The sequence below is a fragment of the Ammodytes marinus genome, assembly GCF_949987685.1.
Source record: "Ammodytes marinus genome assembly, chromosome: 7".
NCBI lineage: Eukaryota > Metazoa > Chordata > Actinopteri > Uranoscopiformes > Ammodytidae > Ammodytes > Ammodytes marinus.
The window spans coordinates 15,798,086-15,819,238 of NC_137211.1; the positions used below are offsets into that span (position 1 = coordinate 15,798,086).

The 21,153-nt window shown below is 40.4% G+C and overlaps 1 protein-coding gene across 1 annotated transcript; it reads right to left on the reverse strand.

The window, feature by feature from the left end:
- Positions 1 to 1,464: 1,464 nt before the first annotated feature.
- slc9a8 (solute carrier family 9 member 8) lies at positions 1,465 to 20,951 on the reverse strand. Its single transcript, XM_080030693.1, has 16 exons — positions 20,622 to 20,951; positions 19,713 to 19,894; positions 17,463 to 17,543; positions 14,726 to 14,784; positions 9,945 to 10,028; positions 9,360 to 9,461; positions 9,180 to 9,214; positions 8,332 to 8,475; positions 6,341 to 6,479; positions 6,125 to 6,230; positions 5,889 to 6,005; positions 5,707 to 5,789; positions 5,481 to 5,592; positions 4,665 to 4,885; positions 3,885 to 4,031; positions 1,465 to 3,325 (listed from the first exon to the last, which is right to left on the reverse strand). The coding sequence occupies exons 1-16, from the start codon at positions 20,864 to 20,866 to the stop codon at positions 3,212 to 3,214; spliced, it is 1,971 nt and encodes a 656-aa protein (XP_079886819.1). The 5' UTR covers positions 20,867 to 20,951; the 3' UTR covers positions 1,465 to 3,211.
- Positions 20,952 to 21,153: the final 202 nt, after the last annotated feature.

The window sequence follows — 21,153 nt, forward strand, 5'->3', positions numbered from 1 at the left end:
GTTGTTTAAAGTAATGAAGATACACCTGATTATACGAGTTGGTGTTGGAAAAAATACTTGTTTTAAATGTGTAATATTCCATGTCTGAACCCTGGATGGGGAAACTACACTTGAAAATGAATGATCAAGTCAGGAGATGATTGTATATGTTTGATGAAGGTGAATTATGTATACACTAGTAAAAACATGCTTCATTTATATACAGAAGTAATTAGGGCTATGTCAGAGCTATGAATACTTAATTATGTCAGTTCCAAATTGAATGTACATGGGTAGATAGCTGTGATTTGCACATGGTTTCACTTCATGTTTGCATGTGTTGCATGCATTTCAACCAGTTTCGGTGCAGTTATTGCCCACAATTGGGTAACAAAATGTAAATCATGTAGCGCTATCATTAATTGTTGTGAGGGATTTTAAATTTTTCATGGACTAATGCCGTGGATTTAGACCCCCCCTACTGGTTGTACAGTCTTATTACAAAATTAACTTTACCAGAAAAATGTCTAACTCTTACAGAAACAAAACACTTTTTTAGTGTAGTCAGCTGCTCAATGTTTTTAGATTGTCAGTTCAGTATCGGCCTGATTAGTGGCAGGCAGCAATATGACACTTTGTCTTTATATAGAAGACAGTGTTTATAAATAGCAATTGCACTGCTATTTTAAGCCTTCCAAAGGGGCTGAACATGCATTACAGTCCATTCATCCTACTCATAGTACTTAACCTATTTTTAGATGCATACTGAAGCCACAACCAAGATTAATTAACACTATTGGACACTGTGATATGCAATGTGATATGACGTCTTCCTACAGTGTAATGATGTGGCCTCCGTATCTACAGTATATGGCTAATGAGGTCCCATGATATGTTTCAAGATGTCAGTGTGGTCTTCCTCCAAGTTGGACACAAGAGCTTTCCCCGGCCTGAACACACATTAACCCTTTTTTACGGATGCTTATTAATCTGAGGATTTGTCTGGCTCCCTGTCTAAGCCACATTACACATTATAATCTCACACTCATTAGCAGACGCTGCTTATGAAAGGAGAAGAGGGATTTTCAGTGGTTTAATGACATTATCACTGACTCACACTGAAATATTCTCAAAATGCCTGGTTTAAAATATATCTCCTAAGTCGTCCTTTGATGAATAATAATGTAATGAGATGTTATGATGTTTAAAAAAAATATTAACTCATTAATCTGTAATAAGTATCTTATTGTAAACTGTGTGTTCCTGATAATTAATGTGTGATCTTTTTTAGACAGTATTCCAGTACTTTTCTTAATTATATTGTTTACTTATAGTTTGGAGTTCACCTAGAGTTCCTCTTAAAGTGTTTCATATTGAAATGGACTAGTCTGTCCCCTTCAAAGGTATTTGTGGAAAATAGGCTGAAGATAAACTCGTATAGAGGTGTAGCTACTCACACATTAAAATAACATGTAATACAAAATTAAAGGTGTCAATATGTTTTATTATATATTTTTCCCATAACTCTGCAGTGCTCATAGAGCGTGTATAAAAGCCTTTATCCCACAATCAGCACATTGACATTTGATAAATAAATAGAAAAAGAAATACATAAATATTAACAACACTGGGAATACCTCCCAGTACACCCACACATTCATTGGTGCCTTTCTTCATTACAAAATCCATGGTGAAAATCACAAAAGCAAAATTTCAAGTTCTACTTTATACACTAAGTAGTGACAGAAGCCTCACCAGAGAATGAAAAAAAAACTATTTTATGGACCAAAATCATTCTTCTGTAAACTAAGCTTTTGTTAATGATTCATTCTACCCAACACATACCCAAAAGGCATTTCTCTCCTTTGCCTTGTTGCTGGAGGGTGTAGTGGTAGATCATGCGCTACAAGTGGTATTTTTTTTATCTTCATTACACATGAAGTATGAATAATTGGTTTAACTCAGAAGGCCTACAAATGTGGTCAACAAGAGAAGATTCAAATCTAGTTCTTAAGGGCTTTAGTCAAAGAAGCCACCTGTGGCTTATTAAAAATCCCACTTAAAAGTTTATAGCCTTTAGCTACGTTTTAATGTAACCTCCTTGGCACAAAGTATAACTTCCCCTAGACTGTAAGGAACCCACTGCCACATAGTAATGAACAATAGAAAAGTCAAGTGTAAAAGTGAAATGGTGCTCTAGTATTGCTTTACTTAAAAAAGGTCCTTCTCAGCTTCCCTGGCATCTTCCCTTCTGGCCTATCAACTCAAAGTACATATCTTATTTATCTTTATTTAAGCCTATGTTAAAGGTGAAGTAAGCGGTTTATTTATGTTAATATAAGTGTTAAATCGCTCTTTATTCATACAGTGATCACTTACATAATGTGTACGCTTCATAAAGCCGGTGTCTCAGTCAGCTGCTTTGCATGTAATCGGCAAATAAAGTTATTGGAGGATCCCAACATTTTTATCCAATCACAAGAGAGAACGCTACAAACCGATACCCGTCTCACTCATATATAGTATATACATTCCATGGTCTCACTGCCGGTGCACGCCAGAGCAACAGATGGGTGAATGTGCATACAATGGCGGAGCAGGTAAAAATCCTTCCCAATGTCTGTTTTGATGGTTTTTATCATGTTTTATCACACTTATGGATCGAAGATTATGCTAGATAACAAGCTGCTTGAAGACCGCAGTGCATTAATGTGGTGACGTAGGGACGAGCGAGGGGACTATTAACTGCAGTAACTGATAGGAAGTTAGCTAAAAGAACCATTCCGCTTACAGCACCTTTAACAAAAACTTTCTCAGGATCAATAAAACTTCCTGTCTGCTGCTCTTCTGTAATGGGGCTCACACCTATTCAGATGTATTAGCAAGAAATAATATGGCATTCATAAGAGGAAGGTTTTTTCACAGGTATTTTTTCTACCTCATTCAGTGTTAACATTTTGCATTCCTGTTTTACTGTAACTACGCTGTGATTTGACAGATTCCAACCCACTTTATGTGCTAACAATGCACTGTGGGCACTGACAGACTCTTCTCACATAAAGTTGGTGTCTGGTGACCAAATAGGAAGTGCATGTGACTGACAATGAAAAGAGTGGTTGTCTTCATACACACAAGCGCACACACGGACACACACACACACACGGACACACGCACACACGGACACACACAGTCCATTTGTTGTTTTCATGTGAACTGAAAGTGTTTGTTCTGTTCAAAGAAGTTCTGCCTCATCCGCGTCATCCTCAGAGCCTGAGGGTCCCTGGCGGACTTCTTCGTACCACTTGTTGGTCAAGGTCTTCATCTGGATCCTGCCACGTAACAGGTCCTGTAAGACGCAGACACACAGTAAGAATACAACAACAACAACTATAACAATAATAATGGATAGGATTTATATAGCTCTTTTCTAGAAACTAAAAAAATGCTTTACATTCAAATTTAAAAATACAAAAAAAACCAAAATACTTACGAAATACAGAAAACAAGTACTCAAAGACGCTTACATGAAATACAAATACAGAATTTGGAGTGGGAGACAGGTATTGTAGGCGTTCTTGAAAAAGGAGGTTCTAGTTGATTTTAAAATGAGTGAAGTGAGTCTGAGTTGTGGATGTTTGGAGGGAGGGAGTTCCAGTGGGTACAAAAATATCTTAAAAATACAGTAGCCATGTAGCAAAATCCAATTTGGCGAAGCTCCTAACGTTTTTTCTTTAATACTGTGAAACGGTTTAGATTTTACATTAAACGTATTGAATTTAGTTTGAGTGTAAATCTTAAATTACAAAAAATAATAAACAGTTGTTGCACAAGTAGTAACACATGGCACATTACAGTGAGAGGAAACCAGTTTGATGTCAGAGGATGCCTGTATATCTCTCTCTTACCTCTTGAGTGAGTCTGCGAGTGAAGAAGGGGTTAAGGTATTTAGCATCAAGCCACATGAATCCTTTCAGATCTTGTCTCTGGTAGATATGTGCCTCGTACTCCTCTTCTGTCAGCTCTGACAGGTGCTCTGCTTCAATGGTATTACCCTGCAGGAATAAGGCCGGAAGAGAGAGAGAGGGATAGTCAGATAAATAGATGAAAGGAGAGGGGGCTCAACTACTGACGCAGGGCTGAAGGGGATGGAGGAGAGGGTGATGGAGTGGAGAAACTACATAGACAGACCAGAGATGAGGGAGAAAGAGCAAGGGGAGCAAATACACCGAATAACATCAACTAAGACGTGAAAAAACCTAGTTAATTTTGCCCCGGGGTGCAACGCTATGAGCTTTGGAGGACATACTGTTACACACAAGGCATGCAAACACACACCATCATACACTGCCCACCAACTCTCTGGAAAGATGTACTTCAAAAGAAAAATGACCCCTTATCTACAGTTGGATTAATGAAATATTAAACAGGTTAGCTTGTTTTCTGGTGGGTCTGGGGAATTGTATTACTGTGCTTTGTACTTGTTTGTGCTTGTCCAAGTGTGTTTCTATGTGTGCTTCTCTGTGATGAGAGTGGTGTGCCGCCTGCAGATTCATTCTCCTCCACACAAAACACAATCAGCCCTTTGATGTTTTTTCCCGCTGAAGAGAACACTATTTTTGTCCTGCTGAAAAGAGCCCTAAGAGGACGGATTATGATTATGGAATCAAAAGTGCTTCAGCCGTTACCATTTTCTGCGTCTTGCTGAGATTGATATCTTTCTTGCTCTTGCGCCGCGTCTGGCTTTCCTCAATGTCCATGATGCGAATGAGGGGCATGGTGCCGCCCCCCATGAGGAGGATGGTGAAGAGCACGATGATGATGGTGGTGGTGCCTATCAGCTGCCGCTTCTCAATGGGCTCCAGGCCAAGATGAAGGCTCAGCGCATAGGGGATGGCCCCTCGCAAACCTACCAGACAAGGGGAAAAGACAAAGAAATGCAATGTGTAATGGCAGAAAGTGAGAAAAATATGGTTCCACTTGATTCTTTTTTTCAACACATAGCCTGTATATTGTATATACATTTTTCTTTTTTATATAAAAATGTGTTATGTAATCTGAAATTCGGACACTGGCTGACTTGAAAAGTTGAATTGAGTAGTTTTTTTTGTATTTGAAGGGATGCAAAATAATGACCCCTTTTGTTCAATTAAGCTGCCCATTATTTTCCTTACTGATATAAATTATCCTTATTCAATAAAATGCCAGAAACTAGTAAAGAAATGATTTATTCTACTTTACCGAGGTAACAGTAAAAAGCAGCGACTTTGTGTGTTTCCATTTTATGAGAATGTGAAAAATAGTCTGGACCTTTGACCATTTTGCTGAATTAAATAAAAATCAACTAATTGTACACAGTATAATTATAGGGCCTTTTCTCATCAGTGAATCGACAAATTGTGTTTCAGCTCTGAGTTGTTACTGATTGTTGAAACACAATCACGGCTTCAGCACTAACAGAGTGCATACATAAATCTGAAGGATATCTTTATCATCCATCTTACCACTAAACCACATGATGAACATCATTTTGGGCGTGATCTTGTGGTCTCTGAAAAAGTTGAGCAGGAATGACAGGGGGAAGATGTTCACCGCTCGGCCGAGAAGAACCAGGACCTGAAGGGAGACAACAACAGCTGTGACTGTCTACGATCACGGGATAAACAGAGGAACCGGCAATCAGATTAAGTTGACAGTTAACATTCTGATAACATTTGCAAGAGCACTTACTATGCACCAGATGACAAAGGATATTTCGAACTTGTGAGGGAAGCTGAAGATGGAGAGACCAAGGAAGGCAAACACGCATGTCTCTGGAGAGAAAATTGGTAAAACACATTTGAGAACCTATTGTAAAATGAAAGCAAAGAGGCGGGGGTTAATTTGCGTTGGCGAAGAAGGAATTCACTGACCACACATAAAGGCCACTGTGCGCAGTGTCTGCTGCATGAGGATCTGGGTGACTGGAGACAAGTTGTGATGGGTGTAGTGAGACATCACAATTCCCGCAAACAGGATGGACATTATTCCTGTGAGTGGAGAGAGAGAGAACGTGGCATTAAAAAAAGGTCCCGTAAAGTAAATCAGGAAAAGCAAAAAAAAAAAAGTTGTATGGCGTACCGTCCACGCAAAAGTTGTGTGTACTTACCAGACAGCTTTAGGCCTTCTGCCAAGCCATAGGGAAGGTACGCAAAGATGATCATCATGCCAAACTCCAGCGACGGAGTCTTCCTCAGATCAAATTGTTTTAGAAACTAAATCGGTTAGGGAATTTAAATGAGAGGAAATCACACACACACACACACACATACAAAGACATCACACTTTAGTTTACATTTCTCTCACAAACAATAAGTCAAGATACAATGGCCGAGATCAGTCCGGTCAGGGTTCCCAGGGCGGCGGAACCAAAGAACATTTTGAGGAAATAACCCAACGCTTGCACAAAGGTCTCCCAGCCTGTCACCATAGAGTTGTCTGAGCGAGAGAAGCCCTCGGCGGTGCTGAAATACAGAAGAGAAAATAGGAACATGACAATGAAGCCACAGGATTTACCTCAACATATTCCATTCTATGATGTAATACTTCTTTCTGACCCTAGAGGGCGGGAAAACTCCATCGCTGAATCCTACTCACTGTGACAGTGTGTGTGTGTGTGTAATTAATACATTTTTGCAGGGACCAATTCAAGGGCATTTTCCCCAGTCCTCACCCCTACAAAGGACTGTTAGGTTAGAGTGAGGGGCTAGGGATTGCATTGTGTCATTAACTGTTTTAATTTTACTGAGTTTAACCATTATTAATTAATTTTTACCAATACCAGCATTTTTTATATGAAATAAATAACAGATGTTTGTTTATCAATTAAATTGTTAAAACAAATTAAACAAATGATTTCCCAACTTCTGTATGTGCAAAAGTTTGTGAACCCTGAGCTGCATTGCTTAAATCGAACAGGTAAACACTAGCCTGGTCCTACCAGACCATCGCACTTCATTTCATTTGTACAGAAGGTCTGGAATCGCTCAATTGACAAACGTTCCCTCACTTAAAGACGGGTGTCAGTTGAAGTTTAAAACTATTGGATCTGCCCAGTGCCCCTCTGGATCTGCCAACAAATCGCACAACGTTTGGTCGTGACGTATGTCATGCGCCTGGCTTCTGAGCCACTCCTTCTGTTCGCTGATTGGACTGGCAGAACTCTGTCTGGATAGAACCCACTAATATACCGCACACCCAGACTGACTACTGAAGGGAAATTAAAACTGAGCAGAACATATGTAGGCAGGTGGTGCCAGGCTAGGTAAACACAATCAGGTGGGCCAAATTGAGTGGTGAAATGGACCATTGTAATGAGAGATCTTTATGAAAGAAATTGGGAGGCATAATACCAGGTCAGTTTAGACCCACAAAAGTGAACCCATACAGGTCAGACATGCCAAAAGGGAAAGAAAGTCTCAGAGGATCTCAGGAATAGAGTTATGATGTTTGCATTTGTCTGGGGACAGCTATAAATTAATTTAAAAACAGTTTGAGCTCCATCGGTCCACCATGAGGCAAATCAACTACAAATGGAGAGCTTTAAGAGTGACTGAACATCTGCCTTGAAGTGGACTTCCTTCAAAAATATCCACAAGCGCCACAAGAAAAGTGATTTTTCAGGTAAAAGCCAACCTACATTTGCACTCGGAAAAAGGCAACTTTGGATGTTTTACAGATATCGAATTTGGAGGAACACAGAATCAATTTTAATAGTACAATTTTAATACATTTTTCTTTTATCATAGCTGTAATTCAGACAGAAAACAGCCAGACGACACAATAATCAGCTTATGGAAAAGCTCCCAAGCAAAGGCTTTAGACATGTGGCTGGGTGTTGTTATAAACGACTGGGCCAAACTGTAGAGTAGCTTTCTGGAAAAGCCAGTCTGTTAGGTGCTAACAACAAGCAAACTGCCAGGGCTATTCATCCCATCTATTATTAATGCTCTATGGTGGCATACAGACACTTGAGATCACTTTGCACGTTGGTCTGATTGTGAGTAGGGACGATAAGGCAGCAGTGTGTGTGTGTGTGTGTGTGTGTGTGTGTGTGTGTGTGTGTGTGTGTGTGTGTGTGCGTGCGTGCCACCCGTCTGTTTATACACGACAATCTTAATGAACCATTCTTAGAGTGTGATACTGTCCCCTATGTGCTTCTTGTCCACATTTCTGGAAAGCTGTTTGTTTACAGAATGACACAGATACGGATGAAAGCATTTCATTTGATACCAGGTGCACTGTCTATCTAATGACCAAAATGTGTTTCCTGGTGATTAGACAAGCTATGAGAAGAGTGGACAGAGGCTTACTTACTTAGTGAGGACAATTGAGACGGCGTCGTTCAGGATGCTCTCGCCGAACACCAGCATTTGGAGGACCGGGTCCACGTTGAGGGCGTTAAAGATGGCGATGGTAGCAACGGGGTCCACGGCTGAGATCAGTGAGCCAAAGGCAAAACTATCAGTCAGTAAGAGGGGAGTGAAACATTAGTAGTGCAGGGTTACAGTTACACAGGAATCATGAGACACTTTTCACAAGGCATAAGCATATATTTAAAAAGGAATTAAGAAAAACAAAACACATGTGGGCAAGGTCAGAGGGGGACAAGTCAACTAAATGAGACTTAAATTAGACATGCACACATTTTGGAAATCTAAAAATTCTGGAAAGCAGTACTCTTTCAAGGTCATCCACGTACAGTATATCTGGCACAAAAATCGTTTGGATTAAATTACTTTATTTGAGGCTCTCACTCATGCCGCTTGTGCACCAATAAGGAAACACACTTGTGCACAATATCAACCGCAAATGTCTCACGGTAAACAGATGGGTGTTGAGTGAGTAACAACCTGCTACTGTGTCAGTATTCTCTAACAGCTATATTATTATCCTGTCTGGAGCTTGCTAATAGTTCAACTCAAAAACTTTCAAGGGCTTGGTTATTTTACATTTAAAAAAAAGGTAGACTGAACGGAATAGGCGGGTGATGCTACTATGAAACACTCAAATACAATTTTCACATTTCTCATTTTGGGCAGAAATAGTGGTTATTGCAACGTGTTGCAACTACAGAATGCATCACTGTTATTCTGATGCTGCAAGTGGGAATAATGCTAGTAGTTAAAACAAAAAGCTAGTTAGAGTAGAATGCTAGTACTCACCTGTCAGTCATAGTCATCTTATAGATCACATCGGCCTGAAAATATAATAGCAGACATTGTTAAGAGTCGTGACAGCAGTCATGAACAATGAAGACATACTAATGGCTACACACGTGTACTCATGTTAACACGTTCACTGTCTTTCTCTGAACAGAAGAAATATACTACTACAATCCTCACCTGCCCAAGGAAATAGATACCTCCCCCAACTATGAAGGCAGAGATGGCCGTGCCGATCACAGCAAAGAGAGTGATGGAGCCGATGTTCTGGAAGAAGTTACCCTGAACAGACATGGACACACGGTGTAAGTATGCATGGCTTTTGGTAGCATGACATTTGAAGTTACATAACATAAAACGTACATAAGATGGAGAGAATGGCAACATGTAGGTACAGAGACTTCACTCTGAATAATGGAGCAGAATGCCTATATAAGCCTGTTTGCTTTTCTAATTCACTTTAAACCTACAATTATAGTAATATGCGTTTGTAGTCCGTATTAATTGACAAGAAAACACAAACTGAAGTCTTATGATGACTTGGATAGAGGTCATTCTTGTTCCACACATTTTATTTGGATGAGTGTACATTTGTTCTCTTAGCCAGAATAGAAACAAGCAATACTAATATTACGTTACCATACATATTCGGTTTAGTCACTTTTGGGTACTTCACATTCGTAATGTGCCAAGCCTTATTTTTCAACTGAAGGTCCTGAGTCATGTACAAGTAAGTTCAATTTTAGTTCACACACGCTGCCTTACCTTATGTAAAGAATATCCGGATTCAAAGATGATGGGCGGCAGTAGCAAAAGAAAGAACATGTTGGGACGAAACATTTCCTCCTCCTTTAAGAATGAGACAGTGACAAAGTTACATACAATCCACACACATTGAAAAAAATATAAATAAATAAATGTAGTAGTGGTGGGTTACAGACAGTCATTCTAACTCTGACTTGGAGTTGCAAGAAGTCTTTTTAGATTCAAATAATTAAAAGTATCCGAAACAGGAAACACTAAGTTCCAATTAAACAAATAGTTTATTTCCCAAAATATTTTTTAGTGGACTATGTTGAAACACCTTCCATCATGCCTGACATTTTAAATGAAACCTATAATAGTCTTTAAACCATACATTTTAATGCTCACCAGTACTGTTCATTGTGAGCAAAATATGTGTCTCACACAATTACGAAGCATGTGCTTGTAGTTAGTATGCACTCCAACATATATTCCCAACTATTCATCCGACCATGGAAGGTTGGCTCAGTGATCATCAGCTGACTAAGTACTTGGTGATGGAAGAGAGGAAATGGCGAGGAGGGAGGCCATGCCCTGGGCTTTTAGTAGCCCTTCATCTGACAAAACCAATTTGGATGTTGACGTCAGGACAACAAACATGCACACACTCCCACAACACACAGACACAAGTCAGCTGCTCATCATGGGGGATGCCTGTCTGTCCAACAGTCAAATTATGCACATCCCTACAATGTAACAAAAAAAAAGTTTCCTCTTTCAAATATGCTGAAAAAAGGACACGTGCTGTGAAAAAGTAAATTCCTGAATTCTTCTGTTTGTGCTTGTTTCTCACACTTATTTGTTTCAGATCATCACATAATTTATAATTTAAGACAAAGGCAACTCAATTGAAATCAGAATACAGCTTTTGAATTTACATTTTTATTGAATGCACGCACACACACACACACACACTATCCCAGTGACCATAGCTCTGTGGTTATTTCAGCGACATAATGAAATCATTGTTGCTTCTCTGCTAAATGGGCCAGCATCCCAGATCAGGCGTCGGCATCATGTGCCCATACATTACGCTCTGGCTGCCAATGTGTCTGTGCATGATGCACCATGTGTTCTTGTGAAAGCTAGTGTGTGTGTGTGTGTGTGTGTGTGTGTGTGTGTGTGTGTGTGTGTGTGTGTGTGTGTGTGTGTGTGTGTGAGAGAGACATAATGTGTTATGTGCATCTAATGTAAAAGTCAATATACAGTATGCATTAGCGAATATTCACCGGGAATATCTATTTTTGGACCCTGGTTGACACTACAGTTGTGCGTGTGTCAGAGAAATGGAAGAGGAGAGGCCCATATTTACTCCATCCAGCCAACAATCTCTCTCATTGTATTATGGTTGCCAGTTTCGACAGCTGCTAGAACCAGACTCTTACAACCTCTCAACAACCCAACATGCAGATATGAAGACAATTCCTTTCACATTTAAATGGGTTTCCTTCAAGGTCTCTATTTATTTACATAAGAACTGAATAGAGATGGTCAAAAATAAACAACCGCTGAGATATGAGCCAGACAAGTGCATGCTTTTCTACAATTATTTGGTTTTTGACATTCTGTACCAAAAAAAATGAATACACTGTGCTACTGGTAAAACATACTGTTGAATAGGATAGTGCTGACAATATTTTATAAACATAATGGCACCACAAGTAGCTTCATCATCTTCCGAATGTATTATCCATTTCTTCCCATTCAACCAATTACTTAGTGCTATGACGCCAAAGGTGCATGAGGTGATGGGCAAATGAGATGACAGCACACTGTTTATATAAAGATCACACACACCGGCTGTAAAGACAGTAAACAACTCTGTGGACACCCAAAGGCACACCATTCTGGCCACAAGCTGTTAGAAATAGGTCAGGCATAAAGATGTATGCTGGAGTAAAGGCTATGCTCCTGCTTACTTTGTCTCATTAGGTATTCAAATTTCAGGACAAGTAGGCCAACAATTAATTGCTTCCAGGTTAGCACTTTTTCATGACATTTCTATCAGGGCAGAATTCTACCCTTCATGGACGGTGAAAGGTCAGTACTAATTATTAGCCTCCGAGACAGAGGGAGGTATGCCATGCATTCCCCTACAAGAAGCGTGCACGTTTTACTGCCAACAGGCACATACTGACGCAACAGGCACATACTAACCAACTTTGCATAGGCTACACTCATTTACACATATTTAAATAAGCACACAACAGCAAGCTAGTACTTCGATTTTTTTTTGGTAAAAATGACAGACTTATCTTAGTCAGGCTGAAATTAATGGTTACAATTATTATCAATAATCTGTCTACTTCTTTTTTTTCAACACTAAAAACCACAAAGGTATTCAATAATTTACAAAATAATTGAAGAAAGAAAACAAGCCATCCATCATATTTGAGAAGTTGAAAACAGCAAGTGTGCATCATAAGTCATTTGCCGTACAAACCACTCAAATATCAAGATTGTTGATGATGTAATTACTGATGATCGACTAATTGAAGCAGCACTAGATGGGGGAACCATGAAGCAAGATGCAGCCTGATATGTTGGAGGGGGCACAATTATACTATATCCAAAAATATATGTTGTAATAGAAGGAAGGACCAAATGGAATCAACTGAGAAACGACATACTCTAGGGAAGTGCTGAGACAGAGATTGAACTAAATGAGAAAAGATGAATGGCAAAGATGAAGGTAACAGAGTTAAAGGAGGGACGAGAGATAACACAAAAAATACATAGTGCCAAAGATGAAGAGATCCTTCGTTTCTCTCTTTCTTTTTCGAGTACATGCTCCCCTGAGGGTGGGCTTTGACACACAGTGACATCACTACATGGGGGAAAAGCCAAAACAGGCCCCTGTAACCACAATTAAAAAACTGCTCTCCCTATGTAGTTATATATCTTTGCAGCATGATGGGGAGAGAGCTATTAAACGTATGTGCTGCCCTTTGGGGCTCAATACAACAACTACTGCAGCCACCAAAGGGAAAATGACGATCACGGATAGAATATGCATATATACAGCACAGGCTAAAATGCAAAAAAAATAAAACTGAGAGAAAACTAAAGTATAACCGTACACTCTAAATACAAATATATTCACCTATGTATTCTCTGTCTGTGCTTTGCCTGGCAGATGAATGAGCATGTTACTTCTTAACAGCGGGCTATTTCGTTTCAATCTGTGTCAGAGCACAGGGGAGAGATGAGCAGATGAGAGAGGAAAGGGAAAAAAACAGTGAAGAGTGGCAGAAAAGGCACATAAGGGAAAAAAACTTCTCCTTGTGTGCTGGTTTGTAAGGAAAGGGTCAGAGAGGGGTTGGTAGCAGAAAGCAAAAAAAAAGGAAATTGCCGGTGAAAGGCGAGGGCAAAGCCAGTGATGACAGGATGCTGCTGCCTGGGTTTATGTACAACCTCGCTGGTTGCTGGGGCAGTCTCAAAGGCTAGCTAGCTAGCTAGATTAGCCAAGTGGGCCAGCTTTACATCATGCCAGTTGGAGGGCATGACGCCATGCTTAAAGTTAGCCTAAAGCAATGAGGGAGGTTGCATCCAGTTTCAACCTGAGAAAATGAAGGGCCATTGATTGACTGTGACGGCGTGTTTTGGACAGTTTCAAAATGACAGTGGCAGAATCACATGATTTGCCATTGGCTGTGTTATTCACTGCAGTGGTTACACCAAGCATGCCCGCTTTAAAGGTGGTCCCTCAAAAACAAAAAGGTCATACCTGAAGGCCTTTTGAAGTCTTCAATGGCCTATAAACCACTTACTATATCAATACTCCTACAAAGCAGTTGCAGCAGATCATAGTGTAACACTTTACATACAGACAGTTTTTATGTAGCTGAATTGTGATAAAAGGCCACAAAGACACTGCCCACAATATATAGACAGGTGAGCAGGTGTGCCTTTAGTAAAATGAACACAGATAAAGTAGTCTAGCGATTCACTTGACTGAGGTAAAGAATTGGGCTCTGGTTACTAGTGTGGATGACTCTGCAACATCCGGGGGCCCCCCAGGCCAAAAAACAATGGACCCCAGTATGCAAGAAACATTGAGACAACCTGTCCTCTTTTCCTCCCCTCCCCTCCCTTCCCTTCCCCTCACCCTGCATTTCTCCCTCTAGCGCCCTTGTTCATTGCTTCCCTCGCTCACTGGCAGAGAACAAGGAATGTTAATTGAAGGCTGTGAGAATCGGGAGAAAAGAAGGAGGGCTCACAGGGGCACAGGGGGAACGATAGCATGTGAAGAATGGTGTGTGTCACTGTGGGTACACAGGTAATTGAGTGGAGATAGCAAGATTAGATTTGTGACAAAAACAGTGACCAGGAAATTAACAAAGGAGCAAAAAGATGGGCACATGAAAGAAAAATTAAAGACTCCAGCAAAAGGACGACGGATGTTTATTGGGTAAGGGGATTTCCAGAGATGTTGCTGGGGGATTGATTGCGTAATAACAGAACTAAGAAAAGTGGATATACTCTAAGATTGATGCATTATGTTTTGTTCCAAAAGCCAAAAAAATGACAAGTAGATTACAGTTGATAATGCTGTGGTGTGGCTCTTTTCTTAATGGATGTGAGGCCACTCATAATGTTAGGGAGTCACACTGACTGAGATGTTAAACCAACAAAGAACAAACCTGTACGAAATGTGCATGCGTTGCACCTGTTTGTGCATGTGTGTGTGCGTGTGCGTGTGTGTGTGTGTGTGCAGTAAAAGTGCAGTAAAAGTACAGTACCTTCCAGTTGGCCAGTTCCTGGAACTCAATGAGCTTGATGAAGCCTCCCATTAGAATCCCTTGGAAGAGCAAGGAGACACGAAAAACAGTAGCTCCGTTTAAATATTTTACGAGGTTCTAGGACATTTTCAAACGAATCATAATACATATTGAGATGCATACCTGAGGCAAAGTGCTATTTTGGCAGTTAAAACAAAAAGATGGCTAGCATTTCTAGCACAGCTCATGGACACATTATATACACAACAGTGTAAAGGGGCTATTGTCTTAGGTTTGTCTTTGTGAGAGTCCCCTTGGGCATTCAGCCCTTTTGTTACACAGCCCAGCAGAATATTTAATTGAAAAAGGGTGAAGAAAACAAAGACATGTAGAGGGCAGAGAAATATATAACATGAAAAAATAAATGAGGTGTGAGCATCAAAGCTTTGAGTAAGACTGACATATAAAGGCTTATGGAAAGGGATGTATGAATTGGAAGTCAGAGAATGAGCAGATCCGACATAGGAAGTGCCGAGGAAGGAAAACCAGTCTTTCCTGATTTGTAAGCAGTGGGTTATCTCTTTCCCGCAGAGGCCCTTTGCTGTAAACCCTCAGACAAGCTCTGTCTCATCTGCAACAAGCAAGGTCAAGCTAAAGGGAAAAGCCTTCAGGAGTGAGAGTGTCAGTGAGTGTAATTGCACAAAACATGTCAAGAGAGAGACAATGGAAGATATTGCAAAAAAGTGGAATTGACTAGAAGTGACCTAGTACAAGAAGCAACACTTAATTTGGCCTGCCGTGCTTATGCTGGTGTATCACCCAATGTATTAAGTTGTGTCTTGTCTCAGCTGCTATGTCTTTGTGTATTCTCTCTATAGATAATAATTGAAAACTTAAACATCATAGACATTATAGCATTTACTATAATCACATGTTTGTCGTGCCTGATTGGCTGTGAACTGCAAAACATCACAAAGTTTTACAAAGACATACCTTTGCACAAGTATAATCAAGGACATAAAGTAATGTGTATTTGCATGTAACGACTGTTTGATCTTGATAAAAGCAGCTGTAGGCATTTAAAAAAAAAGTCTTGACACACTTTTCTTCTAGAAACTCATTGGCCCTCATTTATCAAACTTGCGTGGAAACTGGTGCAGATTCTGGCGCCAATACCTCTTTACGCCAGGTGTCGCGTGATATTTATCAAACAGTCGTATCTCGCCAATCTCGGCGTACGCCACGCCATTATTGATAAATGCGGAGGATGAAAACGAGCGTATCACGCCCCTATATTTTCTCAGTTTAGAGGCCTCGCCCAGAGGTTTTACGACATGGATATGCGCAATACGGCACTTCCCTGAAGTAGAAATTGACAGAATAACAGCGAAAGTAGAAAAAAAAAGTTTCATTTCGGAGCATTAGCCTACAAGCAGCATCAAAGAACGACAGAAGGCAGCAGTTAGGAAGGAAATAACTGCTGCGGTCAACAGCGTTGGTGTTGACTCAAAATCGCCACTAACAAAAGCGTGTTGCTGTTCTGAAATGCAACCAACTGTGGGTGCGGGGCTGCGGGCATAATATAAGTGGAGAAAAAGACGCACCAACTGTCCGATAATGGTCTCCATAAAATAAATAGTCTGCAGAGATTTTAATGATTAGAATGTATTGGCCCTTTTAGATAGCACTACTCAAAATGGTTTTAAAAACTAAAAATTAGCCTACACATTTTGCGTTTTACTGTATGACAGCACGAGTGGTCAGCCCGGCCGCCAGCTGCACAAGCCGACCCAGCAGCGATCAGCTGAGCGCCCACCGTCCTGCTCCACCAGCAGATCGGAACAACGTGCCGGTTAACGGTGGAAATAAATCGCTTGCTTTAGCATCAATGACACATTAAAAGAGGAACTAACATCTACAAAGTGCGTCAAATAAATAAAATGTTAAGCTGAATGTTGTGCCGTGTATTTTTTTGTATCATAAAGAGCAGTGTAGGCCTACTACATATTTAATACTTAGGCTAACATTTTGAATGAATGCAGCCCCCGTGCCTCAGTGTCCCCCCAGCTGCTCCAAGACGGAGACAACTGCACTTACGCAGTCCCATGCAGCCCTCCTAAGTGGCCGGTGTGCGCACTATTGAATCAGCTCTCCTACTCAGTTGCACACCATAAGCTGCACATTTTTAAGTGATTAATATCTTTATTTCGGTCTTATTTGCACTGCATTTGTATATCTTCTAATAATTGTCCAACAAAGTCATCGGCTACCCGGCACAGCCTGCACTGCGAGTCCAAGCTGTTTTCAAATTTGCGTACACGAGCTGAGAGCTGGCGTGGGATTTGAGCGTATCCTACGCTCACGTCCATATTGATAAATGCCGAGGTTTGCGTGGAAATGTGTGTACACCCAAATTTCTGGTCTACGCAAGGTTGATAAATGAGGGCCATTGCCTCTATACATTCTGCAAACTCCTTCCCCATGATGCTTCTTGCAAATGTTGATCAAAATCGTGGTGTTAAAGTTTCTATTGCTGCCGCAGCCCCTAAAAATACTCGCATTCGGCTGTTTTGTTCAGAGTAAAATATGTAAATTACAAGAACAAGCATCAACTTCAATTATTTATACATGCTCTAAAGCAAAAGTTGAGTGTTCTGGCAAACTCTTCCTAGAGAGCTCTCTTTAAAAAAGAACAAAAGCATTGTACTTTCCTGTACCAAGCCTGTGCAGACTAGAGCAAGTAACATTAACTACTCACCGAGGGACACGACAGCCACACTCTCTGGAAGAAAATGCAGCTTGAACTTGATGAGCAGGTGCACCAATATGATGCAGATACCTGGGGTGAGTGGGGAGACCAAAACAAAAACAGTGAATGAATATTTAGGGAAAATAAATACATGTCTCAACCATCATGTCACACCGAATCAGATCATCCCAAAAATAAACCCGTATGTGGAATAGTGTTAGGATCTCTCTCTGGCCGATTTTCTCCACATTACCCACTGTAGACTGGACACGTATTTCTTTAATAACAGATATTCTGCTTCCAACCCCATTTCCTCTGATTGGAAGTCTAAATGAATACTTGACCTCACATTATACAGTATTAGTCTAACTAAAAACAAATATGTTATGGAAATTATAGTTCTGACACTGTACGATAAAAGATAGTTGCCTCCACTTAAAACATACAATTAGCTTTTTGTCAGTACCCTATGCCATATGCCAAAGGCCATACATATCAATGTGCTAAATCAGTGTGTACTGAGATTAGCATAATTATGATGACAAAGGCCACAATAAAGTTTAAGTAAACAGCAATTCATTGGTACAGTAAAAATGGAGTGCCAAAACATAAAGACACAGTGTATGCCATGCTAAATTCCGTAGAAGGTCTGTTCACCAAAGCTGGGTTTTTTTTGTCATATGGTGGTGTTAAATTAGTGCACACTTGTTCATAAACATGGTGCATTATGTTAATACACTTCAGTGCTATTTAGGACTAATGTGTGGTTTCCACTGTGACTCTGCATGTTGTAGCCTGGTCCAACCAGACCATCGTACTTCATTTAATTTGTACAGAAGGTCTGGAAGTGCTGTAATTGGCAAACGTTCACTCACTTGGAGGCGGGTGTCTGTCGAAGTTTAAAACTATTGGATCTGCCCAGTGCCACTCTGGATTAGCCAACCTATCGCATCACGTTTGGTCGTCACGTGTGTCATGAGCCGGCTTTTGACGGTGCGTTCCAGTTGGACAGGGAACTCGGAAATTTCCGACTTCACTACATATTGTAGTCTATGAATCTACCGGTACCTGGCAACAGTAACTTGTTAGAGCCTAACGTTTAGTTATTTGGACGAGAACGGTTTTAGGCGTCCATACTTTCGCGAGCAGATGCACTGGAACACAGACAGGTCGGAACTCGGAACTACCAAGTCAGAATCTCCTTCTTCCGAGTATAAAGGAACGCAGCATTCAACTGAAACTGGAGCGCGAGTTCGACGTCATCGTTCTCAGCCACTCTGTTCGCTGATTGGACGACTGTAGATTCTCCGGCGAAAGCTGGGAAATGCACTGTACACCCAGACTGACTACTGAAGAGAAAATGAAATTTGGTCGGAAGTAGGCGGGCGGGCGGAGCCAGGCTATGCATGTTGTGCTTTTGGCAACAAATTAAAATATTTGTTACAATGAAATACATGGTTCAAGACCATAACTTATACTTAACTAAATCTTTACATGCCTACAAATATAACGATTCCAATCGCTAACCTTATGCATATTCAAGTAATTTCCTCTGTCTCAAACCCTAATGGTGGTAAGCAGCATGTGACCTAACCTGCAAGGAACTAAAGTGCATTATGGGTACTTTGTGTCTTAGAAAGCACTTAATTACTTATGTAATAGATCTTTTTCCTTTGTCCACTTCCTTCATCCTATGTCACCAGACACACATCTGATTTCATGAAATGCTGAAGTGGCTGTACATTTTTCCTCCATTATTAGCTAACTCATGCATAGCTTGAATTTGTATAGTCATGGTCATTAAATTACAAATCAAATACAATAGTTGAGTACTGCATGAACCACAATAATCCTATTCCATGGTGGTGATTAGTAGTCCTTCTTTCTTCTATCCTGTATGTTTGGAAGGATAAAGTAGACAAAGACTAGATACCTTTTTTAAATTAATGTACGTGGGGTGTTTATAGGCCTGCTAACAATAACAGACAGACTACAACAACAAAAAAATTCAACAGAAAAGTCAAACAAGGGGCGCCCTTAGCTCAGTTGGTAGGGCGTCCCCCCCATGGGCCTCGGCCAGCAGCGGACCGGGGTTCAATTCCAGCCCGCGGTCGTTCTCTGCATGTCACTCCCCTCTCTGCCCCATTTCAACTCTGTCTCTACACTATCAATAAAGCAAAAAAATGCCCCAAAAAATATCTTAAAAAAAAAAAAAGTCAAACAGATATTCTGCAATGCAGCGACAAAGAGAGAACTTACCAATAACGAGCAGGCTGAAGAATATTGTCAACCCATTGGACTGCTCTTCTTCTTGGGCCTTGACCCCCGTCTGCACAGGCAGAATGGGCTTGGGGGTTGGTGGTGCTGGGGTGGTCGGCTTGACGGTGGGTGTTGTAGAGTGGAGGGTCTCATTGCTGTGGCTATCAGTGTCATTGGACTTGCTGCAAGTAGGCAGGGACAGGGGGGGAAAAATACATGGTGGTTTGAAGCCTACAAATCGATCAATTAGCCAGATAGATAGATACGTATAATGCATGGGAATCGATATAGCAATTCACAGAAATTACATTGTTATAATAGGAGAGCAGAGATGGGTCAGTGGGAAACAGAAAATCTTGAGAGGTGAAATCGGTTTCAAATGGAGTCTGACATAGTTCCTGTGCAATAACATTGTAACACTGTAGGCCTACCTGCAAATTTAAAAAAATTATATTATTATCTTATTATTATTATTATCTATTACTATAGATTGCATGTTGTTATAGCTACTAATAGGCCTAATGCATGGAGGACACCTAGAATGTTTTCTCCCCACCTTGTTCTTTTGATTTTGAAAGAACCATTTTTTCTACTTCTTGTTGACTGTTATTAAGTAGGCCTAATGATGCTGACAAACCAGTATTTGGTTACGTAAAACCGTTTGTCTAATTGACATCAATACGAGTTCAGAAATAGGCTATACCGCCTAATAAAGTTGATAAATCCTCACCTTTGATAATGAATGTTAACAATAAATGACAGCTGTTATGTAGAAAGCTAAGAATACACTACGTGTCTAGCTGCTCGTTTGCTATAGGCTACATTGGAAACCGGTTTAATAACATTTCACTGTAGCAAATTATACTTCCTAAACTGCAACTCCAGAGAAAAATATGTGTTGGCTCAAACCTGACAGACTGTCCATCCTTCCCTTTCGTCTCTGCATTTGAATCGAGACCATCTTCAGTTCCGTGTTGTTTTAATGTTTGCTGGTTTTCAGCTGGAATATTGTCCTTATGGTTCACATGCCCTACGTCGTCATCTCTCTTGTGTAGGTCTAACGAGTTTTCCCCCTCGGCTCGCGCTGGCACGCACAAATTTACCAATAGCAACAACAATGTTAACAACCAAACATTATGGCCGACTCCTCTCATCCTTAAACCGGCTAGTTTAAACCCAAAAGCAACGTTTTGTTATAAAAAGGACTGGAAGTTCCATGTCGACAGCTCCATGTATCTGTTGACATTACGGCTCCACTTCCTGGTAAAGACGTTGAAGGGAATTGTAGTCTTTAGGTGGCATGGATGACATGACAATGTAACAAAGAAACACACGGACGCAATTTGATAATATTGCCAAGGTTAATTATAGCCTACATTTTTTTTTACACTTTAGATTTTACTTTAATTTGCACAGATACAATTTAGGTGGTTGACAATAA